This window comes from Bemisia tabaci, chromosome 3 (assembly GCF_918797505.1).
Source record: "Bemisia tabaci chromosome 3, PGI_BMITA_v3".
In the NCBI taxonomy this organism is placed as follows: Eukaryota; Metazoa; Arthropoda; class Insecta; order Hemiptera; family Aleyrodidae; genus Bemisia; species Bemisia tabaci.
The window spans coordinates 12491813-12512891 of record NC_092795.1 but is presented as its reverse complement, the minus strand read 5'-3'; the positions used below and the strand labels follow the sequence as shown (position 1 = coordinate 12512891).

At 42.8% G+C, this 21079-nt stretch overlaps 1 protein-coding gene across 1 annotated transcript in view; it reads left to right on the top strand.

Annotated features, from left to right (window-relative positions):
• Cals (calsyntenin 1) overlaps positions 1-21079 on the top strand; it is a 197690-nt gene that overhangs the window by 137392 nt on the left and 39219 nt on the right. Inside the window, exons 2-3 of the mRNA XM_019061858.2 lie at positions 5554-5708; positions 10714-10835. Of these exons, the coding sequence (XP_018917403.2) occupies positions 5554-5708; positions 10714-10835 (277 nt within the window). The remainder of the gene's footprint in view (positions 1-5553; positions 5709-10713; positions 10836-21079) is intronic.

The following is a 21079-nucleotide window of genomic DNA, read 5'->3' as shown; positions in this document are numbered from 1 at the left end:
AGCAACCAACCGTTTTAACTACAATAGGATCGCCATATTCTCTTCGTCCTCTTATTCTATCGTTGTGTCCATCAATTTCTGTAATCAGCCCGCTATTTCGTTTAGAGTATGCAAAATGATCCGTAAGGTTCGTTGTTCTGTCGCTTATAATTGAGGACGTTTTCGTTAAAAGGCTTGCAATGCTGCCAAGATTGTGCAGTTTTTTATAGCATTTGTAGCAGTTAAATTTTATTCACAGTCGACCTACTCCCGTACGATAATGAGGAAAAACTCCGAGCAGAGCAGAGTCAGGTAAAAATTCGTAGCAAAACTGTCGTATAATTCACGTACAAACTACACTGGAAAAAAAAAAACACATTGGATCTAGAGTCCAGACTCTTGAAAACATTGACAAGAAAAAATACTCGTAATTCAATCGGATTTTTGCTGGAATCAAAACGAAATCCGCATAATTAAGAGGCTTGGTTCTTGATTTAAGCTAGATTCTGATTGAATCAAGAGTACTTTTTCTTGTTGATGTTTTTAAGAGTCTGGACTCTAGATCCAATGTGTTTTCTTTCCAGCGTACAAAATTACGTTGCACATTCTTAGCATCACTGGGAGTCTCATACGCCTTTTTACTGGAAAATGCTTCAATTTTAAATCCGTTTCTGAAGCCTGTCCTTCTTCACAAACACACCGAATCCGAGAGAATCGACGACAGACATGTCCGTGCCGCCCGCGTCATCGACCTCTCGCCGAAATCCCCGAAATGCAAACACCTCCCTTTTTCCCTGGGCGATGAAACATGACCAGTCGAGACTGCAACGCTTATGACAGGTGTAACTGCTCGCTTAAAGTGTCAAGTGAAAATTATTACTCCGTGCCATCTGATATGTAGAAAGTAAACGTTTCCCCCGCGATGTAACTAATGTGATTTCTCTCCGTGCGCGGCTGTGATCGAGCATCCCACCCTGGAGTGGAGGTGATTCTTTATTCCACCCCGGCCCCCTCTTTTTCTCCCCCCACCCCGCCCCCCTCCAAGTCCGCGTCGACGCTTTCGAGGGTCGCTCATAACGAATTCATAGTTATTGAAAGCTATGACTCCCAGTTCGCGGATAAACTTTGTTTTGTACTTATATTTGCCGCCCTGCGTGGGGGGTTTGGGGGGCGGGGGTGCGCCAGGGGCACCGATCCGTGTTTAATCGAACAAATCCAATTACGAAAACGGGGCGTTAATCGGGGGCATTTATTAATTCATTTCGCGCTCGTATTATGGCTATGGGACCGGTTCGTCGCGACCAATCTTCAGTAGCTATTTCTCATCATTTCCGGCGAGAATAACCGGGGTTTTAGCTCGCGCCAAGTGGCTTGCACTGGAAAAAAACACATTGGATGTAGAGTCCAGACTCTTAAAAACATCGACAAGAAAGAAACTCTTGATTCAATCAGATTTAAGCTTAAATCAAGAACCAAGCCTCTTAATTGGAGCGGATTTCCTTTTGCTTTAAGCTTAAATCAGATTGAATCAAGAGTCCTTTTTCTTGTCAATGTTTTCAAGAGTCTGGACTCTAGATCCAATGTGATTTTTTTTCAGTGTGCACTAAAAAATGGCGAATAAACATTTTTTTTTAAATTAAATCGAAACTTTCTTTGTTCGAAGGGCACTTTTTTACTAGAGGTCTAGGTTCTTCGTAGACCACTTCGTGGTTCGACTCCCCGAAGCGCATCTCGTCTCACAATCGGGCGGTATGCGTTAAGCGTCACTCGCGATTTCTTAGCATATAATATTTGAAGATTCTTTTCTGAGACAAATTTTTTTTGAAAATTCAAGTAAGTTTTTTTTTTCTAATTCAAATTAGGTAAATTATAAATGTGTCACCGATGGTAAATTAATAATTCTTTTAATTTAAAAAAAAAATTGCAAAGATAAAAAAACGTATCGAATTGAAGAAAAGTCACTTGAAAATAAATTTCTTTATTTGTAAGCAAAAAAAATTCTTTACGTCTTAAAAAGTGTCCCTCAGTGAAAGTGAATTTTGTCTCTCTTTGTTGGGAATTTCGTTTCGCCATTTAAAATTCAGTCAGGCTGATTCTGGTTTCCCCGTTTATTTTAGCAAAATTATTATTTACACAATCTCGGTGCAAACCAAAGAAGGAAGGAGGCCATTTTACTCTGAAACCTGCTCGCCTCTGAATGGCAAGAGTTGAGCCTTAGCTTTTATCGAACTTTCGGTAACTGGACAGTGAGGGCGTCACACTTGTAGCCGATTAAGTGTTCACCTCAGCGCTGGCTGTCCCCCTAGCCATATCGAAAGAATCTCGAGTCCACTTAAAATCTTAGTATCAGTGTCGATTGCTCAGAGCGGAGGGTGATGGAATTTTCTCGTGGCTCAGCTAGCATGCGATTACCGCAGAGACTGCAGGGTACAGCTGAGGCTCTCAAGCGGATTTCGAAACAATAAACCCGGAGGTTTGACCGGGGTAAGAGGTGGCGCACAGTAGAGGAACCAGCCAATCGGAGTGGTCGAGTACGAGATGTCAACTTCGAAAGCCTCTATCCTTGTCAAGGTGATTCATCCCGGGTTTTTGCCCTGATCGAATTGCCGTGCGATATATCGAATCGAACAAGTAAAAAATATCGGTAGACATTGACTTTTTAGCCAAAAAAAGGACGATAAACCATTGCGCATGAGCCGACAGAATCATTCTCGACCCAAAAATAAGCAAAATCTAGAGAAGTGGAGGCAGAATTCTTCGTGAGAAAATTTTCCTTTCGATACAGTAACCGGACTCTGTATCGAACCCGACGTTTTTTCTAAGATGATTTCTGCCTTCATTCCGCTGGATTCTGCTTATTTCATGGTTGAGCATGATTTTTCAGGCTCATGTGTACACTGGGAAAAAAAAAAAACACTTTGGATCTAGAGTCCAGACTCTTGAAAACATTGACAAGAAAAAATATTCTTGATGCAATCAGATTTTTGCTTAAATCAAAAGGAAATCCGCTCAAATTAAGAGGCTTGGTACTTGATTTAAGCGTAAATCTGATTGAATCAAGAGTATTTTTTCTTGTCGATGTTTTTAAGAGTCTGGATTCTAGATCCCATGTGTTTTTTTCCAGTGGAGGATTGGAGCCGTAGTCCTTTTTTCGGCAAAAATTCAAAATCTGCCGAGAGTTTTTACATATCGACACGATATACTTCCTGCCGGTTCGATTGCGCAAAGAATCTCGGAGTCATAGGACTTCTCGCTGAATAATTTATTGTATGTATTTTAGCAGCACCTTTTCAAATTTCAATTTTGACGATATAACCGACTAACTTCACACTCTTAGTATTACATTTTATGTCCGCCCTCCTCAATTGGTTCGCGCTACTGTGCGGCGGTTTTCCAGACCGGGTGGGAGGGGGGGGGGGGGCTTGCGCGCTGGGAAACGGGGCGTCGCGTCCCCCCTCGTTTGCGTCACGGGGGACGTCCGAAGAGTGAACATGCCAGGAAGCCCGAGTGGTAAGTGGTAGCGTGCACCACTCACTTTTCAACCCACTACTCCGGACTCGAGGCTTTGTCGGTCATCTCGCGTTTGGGGGCTAAAGTTGTTTCAACCCTTCCGCCCGGCGCGGCGGGGGGCGGAAAGAAATTGGGGTCGGACGAGGGAGGGGGGAGGAGTCTGTTTATTATGCAAGGCCCCCGAGGCCGAAGATAACCGCGACTCCAACCATTTCGAATTCCATTTTCTCCCCGAAAAAGCCCCTATCAGATTTTGCATAAGCGCGCGTTCAACTTCTCGTTGGCGGTCGTTCCGCTGTTTTGATCCCTGTTTTCGCTTCCCTACTCCCGTCCCGGCCGCCGCACACTGGGTCGAGTCAATGGAGATGTTGCATGTGTGAGGAATTTGCGATTTGACTGCTGATTCTGATGTAAAAGTTCGCGAGAAACACGATGATGCCACTGGTTTTCTCTGAAATCAAGTCCCAAGCTCAAGAAAAGCTCTCAAGTTGAGACCAAAATGGAGGGGATATCCCACGCTATCCTGAGCGTCCACCTCTACATCAAGACAAACTCTCCATGCAAAGGTAGGGAGCAAATACATTAGCAGGGTTGCCGTGTTTTCAGTTTTGGAGTCCCCAAATAAAGTGGCAGCCCTGTCAATGAATTTGCTCCCTATCTTTGCATGGAGAGCTTGTCTTGATGTAGAGGTAGACTCTCAGGATAGCGTGGGATATCCCCTCCATTTTGGCCTCAACTTGAGAGCTTTTTTTGAGCTTGGGAGTTGATTTCAGAGAAAACCAGTGGCACCATCGGAATTCTCACGAACTTTTACTTAAGAATCAACAGTCAAATCGTAAATTCCTCACACATGCAACATCTCCATTAGAGAGGTCGGACATGAAATTTGTTACTATAACTGCAAATTTTTGTGTTTATTTCATCACATTTTACATTTCAAGGGGCACCACAGGTAGAAAATTTCACGAGGAAGTAAATGGAACCACTTTTAGAACCTCAAAGTTTTGTATGAACGGAGTTTGAAGCGTTTTAAGTTGCCAAATTTTGTCCGGCCTCTCCTATTGACTCGATCCACTGTGCGGCGCTCGTTTTCTGCCGTTTTGAGTTACTGTTTCCCTCCGTCGTCAGTGTCATGCCTCCCGACGCTTTACCCCCGAACGAACAGCGAGATCTTTCGCAACACGGAGCTTCGCAAACTTTAAAACATGATAAATGATGGAGTGAATGTCTAGATGCACAGGGACCGCAGGGTGTCTACTCAGGGTGTCTACTGTATGGATCAAGTACGGGTACACCGAAAATGCACGGATTTCGGAAGGTCGGTACGGAAATATGGAAGAGGCACGGATTTTCGATACAAAGGTACGGAAATTCGAGATTTTTGTGACAATCTGGAGAAAGTAGCCCTGGCCGTGTGCGATTTCCTACTGCTCCTAACACAATCCATGTACCAACATCCCGGTTCGATTCCTCGTGTTTTTCGGTTTATTCCTTCGTCATTCCATCCTTCCACTTTTCCAATCCGAATATAGTTAAAAATGCGTGTAAGGTAAGAAAATAATGAGGGAAAGATAAGGAAAAAGCAAGAATTTTTGAGAATCGCCAACAGAGGAATTTTCGAGAAAGTAAGGAAAAGCAAGGATTTTTGAGTATCGGCAAAATAGAAATTTTCGGAAAAGTAAGAAAAAGCAAGGAAAAGGTACTGAAAAAGCAAAAAAAATTGAATGACAGGGCACCAGTAGACACCCTGCTACTGTTCGGAAAAAGCACGGATGCACCGAAATAGCACGGATTTTGTAAGTTCGGTATATACCTCCCAAAACTAAAGAATTCCTCCAGGAAAAAGAAAGTTTACTCGAGAACCTCACGCACTAAGCTCGAATATTTGAACGCTGAAAGGACGGTGTTTTTACCTTAGCGGTTTGGCTTATAATAACTGTATTGTACTGAATAAACAGTGATCCCCCCTGTCCTACTTACGTACTTTTTTCCTTGTATTTATTTTTTTCCTCTATTACTCTTGTGACCAACTTCTTATGCAAATGATTTGATTTTTTGTTACAGAGCCACGATTGGATATAGCAGAGCCCGAGAAAGGTTACCATGGGCTGGTCAAAGAGAATGAGACGCTAGTTGAGGTTACCCCGATTATTCGGGGTATTGGTGCTGATATTTGTAGCTTCCGCATACACAAGCATCATGGAGAGGCTCCGTTTGAGGTAAGTCGCGTAACCTCTCATTTGCATTGACTTTTCGTGGGAATTGTAATCAGTGGCGTGGCGTACTCTGGCGTTACAGAGACTGGTCTACCGTTTAAACCTATGGATAAAAATTGATAAACAAGGTGTCCGCAACGGTCACCTTAACAATCGATTCTTACATTAGCTTCAAATGGGGAAATATCGATAATCGATCATTCACCCCTCCCCACTGAATTTAATGTAGGATCAAGGAATAAAGCTTTTTCCAGCTTTGAAGTAAAATGAGGAGGATAAATGAAGTGGTCCAATGCATGCAGTCTGATTTTGTGAGGGTCATCCTCACGCCATTCTTAGGCTAATTCAAATTTTTATTCATCAGTTTTTTGCTCAAGAACTTCTGAAAACAAGTCATTTTTTTACAGAAGAGACGGATCCGCCCTTTTTGTTTTATTTTTGCAAAGAGGAGTCAAAAATGCATGCGTAAAAGGTGATCCAGGGTTAAACGGCCAGACTGCAAGAGCGTTTTATAAGGGGGAAAATAAGACTTTTTTGTTGTGTACAGGGTGTACCAAAAGTCCGTCCCACCCCTGCTAACTTTTGAACGAATTAAGCGAGGGTAATGAAACTTTGGGAATGCTCGTATCTCAAATGGGACCATCTTTTGGGGGGGTCAAAATTTTGGTCCCCCCTCAGGGGGGAGCGGGGGGGCCCCCAAATTTTTTTTTTCAAATGGAAACCCCTTTCTTGTGATACCTCATTCGAAAGAGCATAACAAACTAAGAATTTTGGCGCAAAATGCAGATCAATGTCTTACTTTTTGACTGAGTTATGATAGGTCAAAGGTCAAATTCGACCTATTTTCAAAAAATCATAACTCCGGTTCAAATTATCGTGAAGAAAAAAGTAAAACGGGAAAATTGACCAAATTGTGTCCGCTTTTAAGTAAAAATTGCAGAAATCACTTCGTTCTAATTTTAAGGGGGGGGGGGGGGGGGGGGCTCGGACCCCCAAATACGTCAATTCAAAGGTCATTCAATCTTCCCGCGAAATAAGCCAATTTCGCCTAGATTTGCCTCCACTTTATCTCAGTAAGGTCGAAATCAGTTCAACATTACGTTGGCAAGTCCCCAAATTTCGGGAAAAGTTAAAAAAAAAAACGAAATTTAAACGGTCAAATTTATCACCTTAAATTTCGTTTTTTTTTAACTTTTCCCAAAATTTGGGGACATGCCAACGTAATGTTGAACTGCTTTCGACCTTACTGAGATAAAGTGGAGGCAAATTTAGGCGAAATTGGCTTATTTCGCGGGAATTTTGAATGACCTTTGAATTGACGTATTTGGGGGTCCGAGCCCCCCCTTAAAATTAGAACGAAGTGATTTCTGCAATTTTTACTTTAAAGCGGACACAATTTGGTCAATTTTCCCGTTTTACTTTTTTCTTCACGATAATTTGAACCACCGGAGTTATGATTTTTTGAAAATAGGTCGAATTTGACCTTTGACCTATCATAACTCAGTCAAAAAGTAAGACATTGATCTGCATTTTGCGCCAAAATTCTTAGTTTGTTATGCTCTTTCGAATGAGGTATCACAAGATAGGGGTTGCCGTTTGAAAAAAAAAAGTTGGGGGCCCCCCGCGCCCCCCCTGAGGGGAGACCAAAATTTTGACCCAACCAAAAGATGGTCCCGTTTGAGATAGGAACATTCCCAAAGTTTCATTACCCTAGCTCAATTCGTTCAAAAGTTAGCAGGGGTGGGACGGACTTTTGGTACACCCTGTATAGTCTTTTCCAAAAGCGGAGCCCCCAGTTGGAGCTACGGTGCCCCCAAAATTGCGGAAAGTAAATCGTTTTTCCGGAATTTTGGCAACGGTTGTGAACCAAATCTCATGAAAATTTGTACTCCCCTGTATTTTTATGCCCTGAATTCATAAATGATCTAAAAAGAATCTCAATTTAAAGAAAGGGTTTTGGGGTGTCTCGGCTCCTACATTCTGGCCTTTTAACCCTAAATCACTCTGTATAAGGACATCGAATTTGTTTATGAGAGTTTTAGAAAATAAATATTTGGGGCAAAAAATAAATGAAAATCTGTGATAGTAACCCTATTGATCAAAAGTGGAAAACGTTTGATGACTCTTACGACTGAAACTTACCCTAACAGTCATCTGTTTTAGGGATTAACTATGAACAACTGGTGGATCATATCGTAAATCCTCTTATCCTTTTAACCACCCCTCATCTCGTAATGATTTCTCTCAGAGCAGCCCACGCAGCCATTACCAAAGAGTTAACGTAAATGTTGCTAAGCATCAGTAGGAATCCATTTACATAAAGATTTCTGGAAAACCAGGCTGCACCGAATCATTACAATGGACGTTACGTTATTATTAAAAAATGCATTTTCAGGCAGTAGCTATCTACTTGATGGCGTCCCTTTATTCTTGTGTTAGATTCGTGAACGAGATGTGAAACGGACTCAGTTCGGCACTTCGGCAGCAACGCAGTCCTAATGGAATTGTTCTCGAGTATCACGGAGCAGGGTCTTGGTTCCACCATTAATATTAAATTACGCAGGCAAGCTGTTGAGTGGAAACGGAAGTAAGGATCTGCACCCGTTGTGGGTTTCTGTTGCCATATAAGCAATCTGCCCAACTTACGGAAAGCAGGACCATTCCACGGGTCCGAGAGCTTGTGATTTCCCGGCTGTGGAACAAAAGCTTTGCCTCATAGCGAGTAATCCGTAAATTACGTAACACTTTTGCGGTTTTTCGACACCCCGCTTCACCCTCCGGCCCTTTTTACAAACGTAACACTGTGTGGACCCTTTAAAAAATCCGGCATTCCTGTTGAAAATATTGGAGTGAAATTGAAAGTGTATATGTTATCGATTGACCCAAGTGACGTAAAGTGTCGTTCCTCTGACGTAAGCGCGTATCTCGATTTCCGCATGAGCCCCAGAAAGCATGGATTCATATGTGAAATAGGGCTCACATGGACATTGAGATACACCCTTACGTCAGGGGAGCGACAAAATGCGGAGTGAGGTCCGCTCTCCAAAAGTGGAATTAATTCACTCCGCAAAAAGCGTAAATTCTGCTCCGTTGAAGCTAACAATAAGTTCATATTCCACAAAAAAGTTACATTTTGCTCCGTATTAATAACATTCGGGGTTGTTTGGTAGCTGTATTCGCTTGAGAATAAAATGGACCACCTTTTCAATCAGGAACTACAATTTCTGGCTCTTTTCAGAAACGATACATGTGCCACATGTTTCCCTATGAAGATGATTGTTTTTATGGCTGAGCTGGAAATTGCAGTTCCTTATTGCGAAATATGATCCAAACATACTGCAGCTTTTCATTTAAGATTTTCAACAGTGAAAGTTAACCCAGGCTGCTCCCCCACTCATATAAAATATCACGTTTAATTAGGGTATAGCAAATTGTAGTAGATATTTTATGAAGCAGAGGAAGAACACTGCAGTCAATAAAACACGATTGGAAAGTTATTTATCCAATTAGACATATTTTTAAACATTAGTCAATCCAAACAGCCGAAGGCGACCAATGAGAGACACTGAATAGCGGGGAAATTTCGTTCTAAATATTTACCCAACATCTTGCTCGATACCCCCCGCATCCCTTCATATCCCGTTAGGGGAGACCGTCGACCACCGTCTGAAACGTTACGTAATTTAAAGATGCCACCAGCCAATCGCGGAGCACCATAATATTTCGATCCGTGTTGGATTTTGCGAGGCGAGGGAACAACGAAGTAATCCCGAAGTCGTCAGAGCAGAGAATGGAAAGTTCTAACCGAGTCAAACCTTTGTCACTGTCAAGTGAGGCGTCACGGATGGTTTTTTCGGAGCCTTAATGCAGGGGTAATTTACCTTCTCGGACTTTTTATGGACCCAATCCTTTCTCGGCGCGGAACTCAGGTTCCGCCTTCGACGGGGAACGCGGAATGGAATTGATTCTGAATTTATTCGTCGCGAAGTTCCCGAAGAGCACGAAACACTGTCAATGCAATGAGCAAACCTCCACTTGAACCGCATAACTCGTGTAAACGCAACAACCATTTACTTGTCAGCTCTCCTTATTCTCCGCTCCAATTGATAAATTGAAAGTTTTCCGCCGTTTCATTCCGATGCGGACCGTGGAAAAAAAGGGAGGAAATTGACCGTATCGCAGTGGCGTTGCGTGCTTTGCGATTTATCGATTGATCCGCCCTTTAAACCTATGGAAAAGTGTCGATAAACAGGGTGTTCGAAATTGACACCTTAATAATCGATTCTTGATCATAGCTTCAAGTGGGAGAATATGGATAAACGCGATCATTCACGCCTCGCCACTGAGTATCGGTTACCGTTTTGAATATGATATTTGACCGGTGCACTATTCAGTATCGCAGAAGATACTTTGGTACCAAGCTGAAGGATTAGAATATTGGGTAGTTTTTATACTTAACGTGTGCATGTTCTAGTTGAAACCCACTAAACCTGTCAATTTTAGAAATTGTTCGTTGAGGCTAGTCGCATTAAACTGCTCCCGTCAAAGCTAGTCCACTTCATATAGGTAAACTGATCGGAAATGAATGTTTATCGATGGGTAACCTCAAAAAATACATCCTTATTGCGTTTCAGAATTTATTTTTATGTTTCGTTCCGCATAAGTAGAACGATCCATGCAAATGAAAGAATTGCTTGTTTACAGAACGTTCTTCATTCCGAGATAAAAAATCGCCAAAGCTTTTAAGAAAAAGGTTATTTAATTTTTCTCAGGAAGAAAAAGTATTAGTAATTAGTCTTACAAAATCAGGTAAGTATGGAAAGGTGAGAACTTTCTTGTCGCCAGAATGGAGTCATGACAGTGTAGTGAAGAAGATTACTTTTCCCTCGCCCACAAGCCACGGTCAAGGGTAGAGTGTATGAACGTACCTTAAGCAAGTCTCATTGTTAAACCTAAAAGCTTTACTAAGTATATTCAGTCTCATTTTCACGTTTTCCTTTGTTGGCAGATAATTTTGAAAAAAGACGGAGAAGCGGAATTGAGAGCGCGGAAGGCTCTTAATTGCGAAAAGCGGAAAAGCTACAAATTTGATATCGCAGCTGTTTCTTGCTCTGGCCGGCAGTCTAAAAAGTAAGTTCCAGAATTAAATTCCAAGCTAGCTTCTAACTTATTTATCGCCGTTTTCATCGTTCCTCTCAACGAAATGTCTCTGCTCTTTCTTTACTGCTTATCCTTGCCAAGTGCACCTCTTCGTGTCTGTAATTGTTTCGCACTCCTGAGAAGATTCAGATTTTCCTTTAACGTAGAACGTTTCCTAGAAAATCCGAGAGATTCTCAAAAAAGAAAAGACATTCCTACTTTGCAGTGACGATTCTCAAGAGTTCGCAACACTGGAGTCCATCCAATACCTATCGATTTTCATCTAGGTTCGTCTATTTAAATGCATGTGAAACAATCTATTTTTCTTGATGGCTGCAGCATCTCGAATCGATAATATAATGCATTTAAATAAGAAGCATACATGTTACCAACATATGGAAATCGCCCCTGATAGTTTGGGTTTTGACAGCAAAAAAATCGTTTAGCCCTTACATCTCCATGTTCTCCCAAAAAATGCCATCCCCATTTTGATAATGTCGGTATAGAATTTTTTTAAAAGCAACCTTTCTGAAAATTGACAAGAGTGTCAGTAGGGTCAGACTTTCAAGTTTTTTCAAAGTTTTTAGATTGACTCATGAAAAAAACGATTAAATTGGAATTTGATTCAGCCAGTGAGTAATATTTTACGAGTAAAGAAATGTTTATTTCCTCAAAGCATCCCTTTCTTAACACATTTTTCATCAATCGAATAAAAAACACGATGAATTCCAACGTCTAGATTCTATTGCTCGCTTATATCACACCACCTGTCGCGGGGAAAAAACTAACGGAATTAATCTTCTGCCCACGGATAAGTGGTAACTTTGTGTGCAGCATTAATGGAGATCAAAATACGACGACGTTCAGCGATTTTGAGAGAAAACAAGTAAATGTTGATGATCTTTTATGCACGTATGCATGAAATATATTCTGATGACGTCTGACCGTAAATATCCTTTTTACACCAGGTGCCTTTTAATGATTTGCGTCATGAGTTGGTTTATAGTCCCGCGGTTTCTTCCAGTTTTTACGGTGGCCTATCGTCTTTCATTTACTCGTGACCTCCCTTAAAGTAATACAAGTTTCCTGTGCACAGTTTGCATGAACATCGGATCGGATTTTTCCGTGCTTCGATCGTGCCGAAGAGCGCTGCATTTCCTTCTTGAGGTGTATTCTGCCGTGCTAAAGGTTCAGTTACACGGTCAAATTGAGCCATCAAACTGAAGCTCTGATTGGTGGAAAAAGACCTGAAGTGAGGATGCGACCAATGAGAGGCCCAATTTGATGGCTCAATTTGATCGTGTCACTGGACCTTAAGGAAAGACGCCGTATGAACAATCGAGAGTTGGCAAATATCCTCCAATAAAACGTTTATTTTGAAGAAAGCTATGCATAATTTCCATTGGACTTTTCTGAGATTTTAGAGTATATCGCGAACAAAATTGCCTGAAAACCTTGATGAAAAATGTTGACAATTTACCCAGTAAATTCGATTAATATTGAAAGAAATATGGCAACGTCTCATGAGTCATACGGCGTGTTTCCTCAGCACGGTAGTATTTTACAAGCAGCTCTAATGGCTACCGGAATGATTATCACCCGATGAGTTTCTGCTCTTTAAATGGCTGATTGGAGGATAAGCACCCCGCGAATACCGTATTTTCGGACGAGGGGCTTTCAATATGCAATACTTTACAAGCATACAACCGGATGAGGGCGACTCTTGTTCGAGTTCAATAAGTATATTCATTCTTATTGATATATTTAAATGAACTGAATTGAATTTATTCTATTCAATTGAATTCAGTATCTGAGTAACCGAATGTGAATGTAACTTTTAAACATCCCCTTTACGCTGCGAAGCTGTAGCTGTGAAAAGAAGGTCTAGAGCACCCTCCATAATGCTTGTGGACTCGTCTCACACCTCGCATGATGTATCTTCCTGCTAAAATATAAAATCATTGGGAGTGAGAAAGCTGAAAGTACATGTTTTTGATGTGAAATGCTGTGCCGAAGTTTAGTTAGTCCATCATTTTCTCCCTTAGTCTATAATAACCACCCATTTCAACCAATAGAATCGCTTTGTACTCCTCATGTCCTCTTTGTCTATCGCTTTGTCTATAATTTTCAACAATCAGCCCGCTGTTTGGTCATGGGTCATCGTGAGGCGAATCTGGCCACCAACCTCCGAAAGTAACCGTTACACCGTTAGGAAAGTAGCAGTGAAAGGTCTCTAAAATAAGTAGTCTCTGTTGCCGCAGCGCGGCTTTTTAAAAGCACTCAGCGACCGTCGCGTGCGTCGCGTCGGGGGTTGAACCGCGTAGCGGCCAGGAGGGATCGAGTCCCCCCCGGAATTAGGGATGCTTTCGACTAAACGCTTCGCCGCGTCTCCAAACTTTGTTAACACGTGGTGTAAACGAATCAACCGAGACGGCTCGTTAATATTTTTGCCTCACGTGGCGCCGCTAAGTGAAAATAGCGGATAATGCATACTGAACACATATTAAATATTCATTCAGCGGCAATTAGCTCCTGAAATTGATTTCAAATTGGGTCACAGCGCCGCGCCGCGCCGAGTGTGAAGCTGAAGCTGCGAGCCGCGCTCCGGTCTGCAGGTGCTCCAGCGTGGAAGATGCTAAGCAGCGCGCTGTCACAAGTTCTCACCCGGGTTTTATGTCACTTCCCACTCGGCTAGTCGCTTTAGCCTTCGTTTTTTTTCTCTTTCTATCGTTGATCAGTGATTCAGTATTCAGTGATCAGAGGTTGATAAGTTCTTGAAAAGTCGGTGAGAATCCGGATAAGTCAGGAAATTTTTGTCGGAACCTTGGATTTTTTTGATTTTAAGAGATTTTTTGTTAAAATTTGTTCGTACGAATAATTATTATGAAAAATCACACATGAATGAAAAAAATCGAAATTCAGGTAAAAATTAGGGAAATTTGTAATGAAGAGGAACTCTTTACTTGGAGTCCACGCTTCAGTTCAACGAGCCACGGTCTCTCTTAGGAAGAAGTCAAAACTCTGAAAAAAGTTTGACAAATTTTACGAAAAGCATGATTAATTCTATCATGAGTCCACTTGCTTTTTGACACAGTGATACTTTAAGGCAAAAAAAACCGGTCATCTAGTAGCATTTACCATACTCAGGAGTGGATGATGAGAGATGAGTTACAGTATTTGCTACCATAAAGTCCGGAAGTGATTACCATACGCATACCACTGTACCTCAAACCGTCCTTTTTTTTAGTGGAAGAAATTATTGTTCCTTTTTTTTTCTGCTTCTCTCTTCCCCCAAAAATCATTGTATTAAATGCTTCCTCTCAATTTTCTCCTCGTTCTTCCTTTTCATCCTCCTCCTCATCTCCCCCCTTTCCTTTCCTCTTTTTATCCTTCTTCGTCCTCCTCTACTTCTTCCTCTTCTTATTTCTATTCCTCTTCTTCTTCTTCTTCTTCTTCTATTCCTTAACGCTCTCCTTCTACCTCTCCTTCTGTTCTCCTTCTTCTTCTTCACCTTCACCTCCCAATTTCTAATGCGATCTCAACTGACGTACCCCAAGAGCCCTAGGATCCGAACTAGCGCGACCAGAGTTTAAACACGTCCCTTTGTGAATGCGTGCACCGATACTTTTTCCGACCCTCGTGTCTGGTTTTATTTCCCTCGTATTACTCGACGTCGACGAGGACATGGCACCAACAAAAATATCATCATAAACAAGGGCGAACGTCGCGTCGCGTCGCAAGACGGACGGAACGCGACGTCGGCGACGGATCCGCGCCACGCGATCCGTTGAGACGTTGTAAAACCACGCGGAGACGCCGATAAAGAACGGGGGACGCCGGCCGGGGGTCCGCGTCGTCCCCATAAAAAGCGGCGGCGTCGTTTCGACGTCTGGAGTTGGGGCCGAACCGCGGAAAGCGAATAAAAGGTCGCCCTGCGAATACGTCAAAAGCCGTATCAATTTCGCTCGGCCACGGCGCGCGGCGGCCGATTCTGACTCCGCAATAAAAAGTTCCCGATCGTATCGCATCGTCCTCGTCCGTGCCAGCTCATTCAACACTCGCGTCCTCAAGAAAAATGCCCTATCGACTGTCCGACGTTGCCAATTTTTTTCCCATGCAATGCGACATTTTTCGACGGTTTGAAGATGTTTTCTTCGAAGGGCCGTTTTTGGCTCAACCCTAGCTGAATTTTCGCAAATCTCCAAGTTGTTGCTCTACGAAGCACTGGAAAATAAACACTTTGGATCTAGAGGCCAGACTCTTAAAAACATCGACAAGAAAAAGTACTCTTGATTCAATCAGAATCTAGCATCAATCAAGAACCAAGCCTCTTAATTTAAGCGGATTTCGTCTGATTCAAGCAAAAATCCGATTGAATCAAGATTATTTTTTCTTGTCAATGTTTTCAAGAGTCTGGACTCTAGATCCAATGTGTTTTTTTTTTCCAGTGAATGCGAAATTTTTCGACGGTTTGAAGATTTTTTCCTCGAAGGGCCGTTTTTTGCTCAACCGTAGCTGTATTTTCGCAAATCTACGAGTTGTCGCTCTACGAAGGTCTGAGGTCCATCTTTTATGGAATACATCATAATTTGGTCATTTTCGGTCTCTTTGGGTCTAACACTGGCCCGAACATGGGCCCGAGGGTCGATTTTGGTGGTAATGCGGATTTTTTGGCACTCTACCGCAAAGCCGCTTTTTTTGCCAAAATCAGTCTATGGACTCATGTTCAGGCCGGTATTAGACCCAAAATAAGACCAAAAATGATCATATCATGATCCATTCCGTAAAGTATCCACCATCAACGAGCAAAAAATCGTAGTGTTGAGGAAATTCAGTCAGGGTGGGCCCAAAAGCCAGTGCTTCCACATCCCGGAACTATTTCCGAATTCCGGAACTTTTAAAATTTCCTAATTGTTCCGGATCTTTTTCGGAACTTTCGGAAAAATCTGATAGGAATGACGGTCACGGAGTTTGAGAAATCCGAGCATAAAATTTCCGAATCCCGAAACTTTTGACGGGCATGGAATGGTAGCACTGCCAGGAATGGCCCTTCTATCAATACCCTCCTCGTCAGAGAAATTTGCCGTTCGCTTGAATCCATCGTTCCTGAAAAAATTTGAGGAGAAAAAAAGGAGCGTCGAAGACTCCACCAAACCCCACACTTTCCAGGGGTCTCTCGAGTTGAGAGCGACGCCACTTCACGAAGCGAGTCGCGGAATTCGTCAGCTCTGTCCGCTCGATAGCGAATAGCGGCGGACCCGAAGCGAGGGGGTCCTGGAGAGGGGGAAGTTAGGAGGGGGGGGGGCTCAAATCGACGAGGAAAATTAATTTCCGCGAGCAGTGCTACTGCAGCTCCTGTTCATGAGACTCACGCCGTTGGCGCGACACGCACAAAGGGATGCTCGCCGTCATTTCGGGGGTAATTTCCAGCCCTGCTTGGGCCCGGAGAAAAGCTGGCGGCGGAGACGCGGGGGACACATCGACCCCCCGCTCCCCCGCCCCGGCCCCCCTCCGCGGGGGTGGCGAAGGAAAGGGGGTGGAGGGGGGGCAGGCCGTCCGGGACATACGGCCGCCCGCCACCGCGCCACCTTCCTCGTCGGAGTCGATTCATTTCGCTTAAAAGCCAATCACCTCTTGTTCGTAGCTACATTCGAACGCGAATAAACGTTGTTACTCGTTTCGTTGACTTCTCCGCACAATCGTGAGATACGAGTGTGGCCACGGTGTCTACAAGTCCGGAATTTCCGGAAAGTCCGGAAATAGTACTGATTTTTAAAGGGCGGTCCGGACGTATCCTGGAAAAAAAACACATTGGATCTAGAGTCTAGACTCTTGAAAACATCGACAAGAAAAAGTACTCTTGATTCAATCAGAATCAAGCTTAAATCAAGAGCCAAGCCTCTTAATTTAAGCGGATTTCGTTCTGATTCAAGCAAAAATCCGATTGAATCGAGAGTATTTTTTCTTGTCAATGTTTTCAAGAGTCTGGACTCTAGATCCAATGTATTTTTTTTCCAGTGTACTGAAAAAGTGCGGAAATTCCGCAAGCTGCTCCGGAATTTTCGTCATTTTTGTCGAACTTCTAGCGAGAAATTCAAAATTTTGAAGTTTTTCGAATTTTGTCAAATAGAAGTATTGAAAAAGTACTGAATTCCTCTGTTGAGGAGGTACTGAATTTCTTGGGAATGTACTGAAAAGTATTGTAAGAGCACTGATTTTTGGTCAGCCTGTTTTAGTAGACACTCTGGCGGCGGGTTTGCGATTCGAAACCAAGGATTCCTATGTAAACAGGGCTGTCATAGTCAGGGAATACCGGGAGATGTCGGGGAATTTTAAGAAGTATGGGAAAGAAGTATACTCTTGATTCAATCAGAATCTAGCTTAAATCAAGAACCAAGCCTCTTAATTTAAGCGGATTTCGTTTTGATTCGAGCAAAAATCCGATTGAATCAAGAGTACTTTTTCTTGTCAATGTTTTCAAGAGTCTGGACTCCTAGATCCAATGTGTTTTTTTCAGTGGAGTGCGTAACTCTTTGAAATCTTAGAAATTGTAAGGGGCCACTAGACGAAGCATTCTGACACATGTTTCCTCATCAAAATTTCACGTAGAACATGATTTGCTCAACGAAACTCAATGACATCAACGCGTTACCAAGATATTTAATGTTTCTTGACGTGTCCATTCAAACCTCCCGTTCATGAAAACACACAAGTCCGCGTGAGTCAAATCGCACACACACATGACAATCTCTGCGATATAAAAATCTGGCGACCTCAATCTTGACGCTTTGACTCAGCTACAGCAAATTGTTTACAATCGGTACTTTTACAATACTTCCCCAAGAAGTTCAGTACCTCCTCGACCGAAAAATTCAACAGTTTTTCGAAAGTTGTCCTTTTAAAGTTTATAAGTTTCCAAAAAGCTCTTCAGCAGTCGTTGCAAGCTATATCAAATTGTTTACAATCGGTACTTTCACAGTACATCCCCAAGAAGTTCAGTGCCTCCTCAACCGAAAAATTCAACAGTTTTTCGGAAGTTGTGCTTTTAAAGTTTAAAAGTTTTCAAAAAGCTCTTCAGCAGTCGTTGCATGCTATAGCAAATTCTTTACAATCGGTACTTTTACAGTACATCCCCAAGAAGTTCAGTACCTCCTCAACCGAAAAATTCAACAGTTTTTCGAAAGTTGTCCTTTTAAAGTTTAAAAGTGTTTAAAAAGCTCTTGAGCAGTCGTCGCTACAAGGGATTAGCGGCTAAGCCGCGAAACGTTCCGAACTTGGGGGCGAGAAAGGGTTGCGGGGGGTGCGTTGCCTGACGGCTGCGTCGCGCTGTCGTTCTCCAAATCCTAATTCTCGTCTTGCGAGCCGGCTCGAAAGTCTCCTGTCACTCCGCTCGTGTAACGCTTCTGGGTCGACGGGCAGGGCGAGGGAGGGGGCTCGGGGGGACGGAGGGGGGGGGGGCGAAAAGAAAAGGCCGGCCGCCCATAGTTTCATCCGGGCGAACAATCAAGAACCGGCGGAACAGACATCGGAAAATCCATACGGTCGCCAAGGCAACCTAATATACACAGAAATTAAAGTTTCCCGACGAAAAACAAACGCGCGGCAAATGCTCTTGACGAATGCCGCCGGTACGCAGCGCGGATTACGGGTGCACTCGTCGCGCTTGACCCGACACGACCCGACCGGACCGTCCTGGTGCCTGCCGGGCTTTGTCGGATCCAGGAAGTTGGCAACATTGCTTTTGAGATCAGGGTTGCCGCAATCAGTGAATACCGGGAAATGTTAGGGAATTCTGTAAACAGGGTGTCTACAAGTCCGGAATTTCCTGAGAGTCTAGAAAAAGTACTGATTTTTTCGGGACGGTCCGGAAGTACTGAAAAAGTGCGGAATTACGCAAGAAGGTCCGGAATTTTCGTCATTTTTATCGAAATTCAAGCGAGAAATTCAAATTTTTGAAATTCTCCGAATTTCGTCAATTGTATGTACTGAAAAAGTACTACATTTTTCTGATGAGGAGGTACTGAATTTCTTGGGAATGTACTAATAAAGTACTGTAAAAAGACTGATTTTTAGCCAGCCTGGTTTAGGAGACATCCTGATAAAGTCAGGGAAAACCTGAAAAATCTTGTTAATTTACCTTTATTCGCTTTCTAGAGTGGACTTGACGTCTAGAACAACAGATTTTGCCTGGAAAATATTACAAATTCTGTAGTTTTGGCCGTATGGCATATCCTGATTTGTCAGGAAATACTCAAATGTGTTAAGGAAATCAGCGAATTTCATTTTCTAAATTTTGTGGCAACCCTGTTAAATGTATGGAAACGAATCGATTCTCGGAGGGGTCAGCTGCCTCGACAATAATCGATTATTCGACGTATGTTAAAATTGAGGAGTACCATCGTTGCCAACATGCTGGGTCCGCTCTTCACGGTTTCCGGCTGTCTGGAAAACCTGGAAAGTCGGAATAAACCAGGAAGTCAATGGGAAAATGGAAAAGTCAGGGAATTTCGCGAGCTAGTGTTCAGCGAAAGTGAGTGTAACTAGAGAGGAATAAATCTCAGTGGTAGTCCTGAATGTATCGGGTAAGTCAGGGAATTCGAGAATCATGTAGGGAAGAAATCAGAAAATGAAAACAATATGGAAGCACCATGTTGCCAGATTTTTTGTGATTAAATATTTATTTTTGAAGAAATCCGTGAGGATATTCCATTGAAATGTGCAGATACTTCAGATTAGATTAAGAATGAAATTGTCCGGAAAATTAAAAGCACTGCCAAAAAGACACATTGGATCTAGAGTTCAGGCTCTCAAAAACATCGACAAGAAAGGTACTCTTGATTCAATGAGAATCTACCTTAAATCAAGAACCAGGCCTCTTAATTTAAGCGGATTTCGTTTTGATTCAAGCAAACATCATCCGATTGAATCAAGTGTATTCTTTCTTGTCAATGTTTTCAAGAGTCTGGACTCTAGATCCAATGTGTTTTTTCTTCTTTTTTTTCCAGTTAGGAAATTATTCTCCAATTTTCCAATACATTTTTATTTTATAATGGGAAATTCGGCAACGTCTGAAGGCTCATACGGCGTTCTTCCTTATAGCAAGGCAGAGTGGGATGAGTCGTCTTCGCTCAATACACGGGTTCGCTTAAGTACGATGGGTCGTTCCGTTGATGGCGTTCAATTTTCCTGGCTTGCATGCTAATTCCTGCCCGGAGAGCGCCTTGATCCATTAAGCGGCTCCAGGGCGCCAGGGTGATGTATGACGCAGGCGACGCGACGTTTCAGATTCGGTAGAGGCCGTATTGCTGATTGCTCGTACCGAGGAAAGTAAGCCCGGATTGTGATTGTATGTGTTGGGTGTCTAGCATCACGATTTTCCCGGTTTCCCCGATTCTATCAAGATTAGAGGCCGTATTGCTGATTGCTCATACCAAGGAAAGTAAGCCCGGACTGTGATTGTACGCGTCGGGTGTCTCGCATCAGGATTTTCCCGATTTCCCCGATTGCATCAGGATTTGAGGTCTATCAGGATTTGAGGAAAAATCGGTCGTAAAGTCAGGATTTGAGTAAAGTAGGCCGTCCGATCGGATTTTTCTATAGAGCTATTTTTGTGAAGTTACATTTGCCTAATTTTTCCGCAAAAAATCAGGATTAGGAGAAATTATGAAATCAGGATTTAGCAGTCAAAAGTCAGGATCTCATCAGGATTTTCCAGAATGAAAAAAAACTCAGACACCCTGAGAAATTATCTTCCGCTTTTTTGTACGGAAACAAAAGGTGTTTTTCTTGAAAATCAAGTGAATTATTTCCATGATGAACACCCAGCCATGCCAGTGCGCCCTAGGGGTGCAGTAAATGCCCTATCTGACGATCCTGAGTACATCATGCATGGAGATTTTGACTGTATACTGGAGGTAGACTCTCAGCATAAGTTAGGCGATCCCCTCCATTACGATCTCAACTCTAAGAGCTTTTTTTGAGCTTGCGAGTTCGCTCTGGAGAAAAGTAGTGGCACCGCCGTGTTTCTCGCGAAAAATAAGTTGACGGACAAACGAAATGTCTGCTCGAAAGGTGTTTTCGACTGAGGCAGCTCGGATTTAATCATCTGTGTTCCGTCTTTTTCACTCCGTCCGCTGCTCGGTACAAAATATGGAAACTCTAATATCCGGTCCTCAGTCTCGGCACGCCAACCTCGAAACTTTTTATATCTGATCGGTTTATTAGTTTCAACGTAA